Source organism: Arachis ipaensis, chromosome B7 (genome assembly GCF_059453495.1).
Source record: "Arachis ipaensis isolate K30076 ecotype BB chromosome B7, ASM5945349v1, whole genome shotgun sequence".
Lineage (NCBI taxonomy): Eukaryota > Viridiplantae > Streptophyta > Magnoliopsida > Fabales > Fabaceae > Arachis > Arachis ipaensis.
In genome coordinates this window covers 42,103,906-42,109,110 of record NC_142442.1, presented here as the reverse complement: position 1 = coordinate 42,109,110, position 5,205 = coordinate 42,103,906, and the positions used below count along the sequence as shown (strand labels likewise).

Genomic DNA, 5,205 nt, shown 5'->3' with positions numbered 1-5,205 from the left:
TTCAGATAAAAGATTTAGTAGTTACCTCGATTTTTATATTTCTGCTACATTAAGTCACTAAATCTACCATTAAGTCATTTAACACATACACAGTAAAGCATGTACAAGGAGGGCGAGCATTTGATGCTACAAGATATAGATATCTAACTTCTGTTGCTCTTTTTTCTTCTGACATAAAGCATGAAATCAAACTAGCCCTGTAGGACACCATAACTCGAGCATGTGGCTGGATTCCAGCAGCATGGCATGGCATGCAGTGCCAGGTACTTCAAAAAAACTGTCCTAAATGCACTGTAAGGAGATATCTTTGGTATTTGGTTCAGTTTACCATATAGAATGCTTCATTCCAAGACCGTTGCAAGTCAATATAAGGCCCTTGTAGCGGTTAAGATAATCCTGCAGCGAACACAGAAAATGAAATTGTCAGAAATAACCAGAAAATCATTCTCAGATGTGCAACATTCTTTTGAGACCAACAGCGTATAGCACAGAAAATATTGCTTACAATGATATCATAATCATAAGCGTAAAGCATCCCATTCCTGTCATATTCTCTCCTCTTTACAGGATCACTCAAAACTGTTCAACAAAGACAAAGAAATGTTAGTTTAGTTGACAGAAATTCCACTCCTACATCATAGTCATGATCCTTGACATTTTAGTTTTTAGCCTACAGAAAATCATTGGAGAAGCATGAAATGAGAAGAATATAATCTCAGCAGAATATTCAGCACCTCATCAGATTCAGATGAGATCCCCAATATCCAAAAAATAGACAAGGGACTAATTATAAGATCATCCTAATGCCTAATCCCTTTCACTAACTGCTATCTCAAGTCTCAACCACACTATCTCCTCAAATCTTTAAAATTGAATGGTGCTCGTCCTCATCTAAGTATCAAACCGCCATGATCCATTTAAAAGGTATGGAACTTGAGTCCCATATTGGAAATACGGGGCTTCAATGTTATAAGGTCTCGGCGGGTACCTCGCTTATCCTTTCTCTGGGTTTATAGATACACCAGCTGAAGCCTGTTTCTTCCAGGCCAGTAATCATTTTCCATTACTTAATTGATAATTGATTTCTTATTCCCCATTAAACATTACTTTACCAAGCATTTATATCATGCTCAATTAGCTCATCATAAAATATTTACTAATCCAATCTAAGATACAGTAACAATCGAGCAACAAAGTGTATCCAAATCTGTGCACAAGGTTTAAACTTCAAACCAGCGTTTTCTCCAGTAAAAAAGAATTTCAGGAACAAAACAAATTGAATGAGTACGAGTTCAATGCTGAAATATGGAACAAGGCATCTAAGATCACAAATCTTCTCTTTCATTTTTCCTTTCCCATTTATGGAGTGATGGAAACAACAGGGCAAGAAATTACATTTATGATGGGTCCAGCGAAAAAATTCAGTACATCTAACCATTAGAGAGTGAGTACCACATTTACAAATGCTAGAAATAACGACTCGATCCTTACCTGGAGAAGGCTAAGCAACAAAATCAAAGTGCTCGTTGTCCCAAACAATAAGACTACTCTAGGGTCTAGGCAAATCACAATGTTCAATCAACCATTTTCCTCTTGGCAAAAATATATTAATTTTAATAAGAAGACATAATACTATGCTTGTTCAAATTTCTTAAATGAATTTGTGATTGGAATCTCTGGTAACGTCCACATGCAGATTTTAAGCTCTAAGTTGATGACAAACAGTTGATTCCATATTTCAAACGAGCATCCCATTTATGCAACAGCATTACTCTGAGGCTTTTTCTTCCGATAGGAATTCTGAGGCATGATTTTAATATCGTAAGTTTGAGATGGATAAAACAATTAAGAAAACTTAACAAACATTATTAATTATATAAGCAGTGACATTACGGGCAAATTATGCCGTTCCATTTACCAAGCATGAAATTACCAAATCTTAGCAAATAGGTAAAAATGAAAACTTCTTTATAACTATAAATTCCAACATAGTAACATACCAATAAGTTAAGAGTAGTGAGCACTTGTTGATTGGTTATATTAAAAACAAAATTCCTATCACTCTGCACAGGAACAAAATATACTACTACTCTGTAATCTGCATACAATTCGGCACTTATACAACTATACTGTTCCAAGGTGCCATACTTTTAAACTATTAAAGAAAATATAACAAACTAAAAATAGAAATAAATTAAAACCTACTAAATTGTCATAAGGCACAAGCATTCCTCACTTGGATCAAACAAGAATAATCTATTCTCTATTTGCATCATTTTGTCCACTGATTACTCCTGCTCCATAAAGCAGAGACAGAACATTTGGGACAGAACATTTGGGCATTGGGTGCATGTATCATGCAAGTGGCTGCATTGCAATTTGTGTGACACAAAGACAAAACACGCCTACACATGTTGCAACAGCATGGTAATGCTTCTCAAGTTCAGTCATTGTCAACAAGAACAATGTATCCCTGAGATACGTTGATTTACACACAAGGACTGTTTCTCAGCCTACAAGTAGCAACTTAGACTTCATTTCACTTCGATCTGAATCAACATAAAGACAGAACAGAAGTGATATTATTGATTCTAACTGCCCAAGTTCTCAAGATATTGACCTAGAGAAGCTTCCTACAGATAGGATTCTGGAAACATGAGCAGCATGAATACAGAACAGACACTTGCTGGAAAAAGTAATGGGACGGAACATGATCCATATCAGAGTGGATCTTGTGATATGTATTCCAATGAAGCATACACACACTGCATTTACATAATTTACCAGGCACAGGCAGGGAGACAGACCATCATCTAGTGCAGGTAGAAGTGCAAAAATGGTTAAGAGACCCTCTAATCCTTGTATATGCAATGTAAACTTGGGGGGGAGAGAGAGAGAGGCACACACACATGCCCCCCATGAAAGCAGATTTCTGAGCATTTCAGCAGCATTAATTTATCAGATAAACCACCAAACCACCTTTTTTATTCTCCCATCTTTGCCACTTTGTAAGATTAGCATGGTGGGAAATTCAGAAGTCCTGATTTCAGGGATCAAAATTTGCCAACGTATGGTAGTGGAGTTAAGATGAATAGCTCCAATTCAGCCAAGCAGAATGGAGATAGTCTGCAACTCAGGGAGCCCAATCTTGAAAAAGAAACTCCAGATCAAAATAGATTGGATGTTTCAGAGCCCTCACAAAGTATCTCTGAAAGCACAATTGTATTTAACAGAAACCCGGCTGAGTTCACTGCACTAGAAAATGGTAATCCATATAGTATCAGTGGAGAAATCTGAAATTCTAGGATAGCCCCTCAAACAGAAGGCGTGGATGGGTTAACTTCTCTGCATGGATACAAGCAAACGAACACTCAAAGGTCCCAAAATGAAAGGCATTGAAACCACTATAAAGTTGTGCATAATTATGCTGCATTTTGCTCGATACCTTCATGTTAAAACTTTTAGCTTATACTTCCTTTATTTTCCTTTTCTTATATAAATAATTCTGCAGAGGACTTTGACTTGGAACACGAGACTTAAATAGCCGATAAAAAGTTTTTTATTTTCAAGTTTCAATGAAAAAACATACTTTTGAATTTAAAACTGAATTTCATTATCATTAGCATTCAAGATTTGCTGTATATTTGTCAGTGTTCAAGATTCCAAAACCCCTTGTCCTCAACTCCTCAGCTCCTCGCCCATCAACAGCAAATAAAATCCATATTCCAAACAATATCACAACTATCCGATTACTTGTAGCAACAAATTGCAGACACAGAGATAGATGCGGAAACAACATATCCTCGAAAAAGCCCAAAGGACAACCCAGACCTCTACTATCATAAATAACCACATTCACTGCCTCCCTGGGGAGTGATATACAACAATTTCATAATTATTGAACCATCATCAATTGCCTAAATTCTATATGGTATAATTCAGCACACAATCTCTATCATTTGAGCATCAAGCTATATGCTCAAATTAATTTAAAAAATTACAATTAAAGAAGGTTAGGTGTGAAAGGACCAGACTAACCCTGATAAGCCTCGTTTATCTCCTGGAACCGCGTGGTGGCAGCACCTTGGTCTTTCTGCTTGTCTGGGTGCCATTTCTGCCTCCACACAAAGCAATAAATCACACTTAAAAAGAAATAAATAAAACTATTCCAACAAATGGAACCCTAAACACTGCAACACAAAGAATTACACATAGAAACAAAAACACACCAGAGCTAGACGAATGTAATTAGAACGAATAGCATCATCCGTAGCATCGTAATCCACTTCCAATATCTTATAATAATCCTGCCAAAATAAACAAAATTCCAAAACTTTAGTTCCTAAAACAAAAGAAACTGCAATAATAATAATCCCTAGTTTTCAAACTGAGTGAGGGTAGTAAAAAACCTAAAATTGGAAAAAATGAAGTAGAAATAATGGTAATAAGTAAAGTAATAAAGTAAGTAACCTTGGGCTTAGAGAGAGCAGAGAAGAGATCGAAGTTGAGGTAGGAATCGGTATCAGGCTGGTCGTTTTGCGGAACGGCGTCGTCTAATTCTTCCCATTCCCACATCATGGCTGAAGAAGAAGAAGAAGAAGTAGTGTTTTTCAGGATAAGGCTCTCAGAAAGTTCCCAGGTCTTGGAGGGGAATAGATAAGACTTGCACAAAGATTTTGGAGAAATGTGCACGTATGTTCAGTTCAGTGTAAGTTTTTTTTTTTTTTTTTTTTTTTTTGGGGGGGCGGGGGAATATGGAGTTTGAGTGGTGGTGTTGTCGTGGTGTTGCTGTGTGTATCGGCGTGCCGCGTACGTATGAATTGTACCGCAATTTACCTCTCTTCTGAAAAATGAAAATCAAAGAAATTTCTAGAGATGAGCTAGGGTAAGATGCAACTAGTAATCAACTGATCATTGTGAGTCGGAATTTATCTTTTTAATAGTTAGATAGCTACAAATTAAAAAGTAATATTATACATACAATTTTTTTTAATTAAATTCAATTAAATTAATTTAATATTAACAAAATTTATTTTTATCATTTTTATTTATGAATTTTTTATTTAAATAAATGTATTAATTGCTGAAATAAATAATTTTAAAAATTATTATCGAAATCTGTAATCCAGTCTTATCTCGTTTACAGTCTTATCTCGTTTACAGTGTAATCTGTAAACGAGATACGCGCAAGATTATCTTATTTAC

General features: G+C 35.7%; 1 protein-coding gene across 1 annotated transcript; it reads right to left on the bottom strand.

The window, feature by feature from the left end:
• On the bottom strand, window positions 1-4,909 carry LOC107609411 (uncharacterized). Its single transcript, XM_016311379.3, has 5 exons — window positions 4,471-4,909; window positions 4,230-4,307; window positions 4,039-4,114; window positions 506-579; window positions 1-396 (listed from the first exon to the last, which is right to left on the bottom strand). The coding sequence occupies exons 1-5, from the start codon at window positions 4,576-4,578 to the stop codon at window positions 325-327; spliced, it is 408 nt and encodes a 135-aa protein (XP_016166865.1). The 5' UTR covers window positions 4,579-4,909; the 3' UTR covers window positions 1-324.
• Window positions 4,910-5,205: the final 296 nt, after the last annotated feature.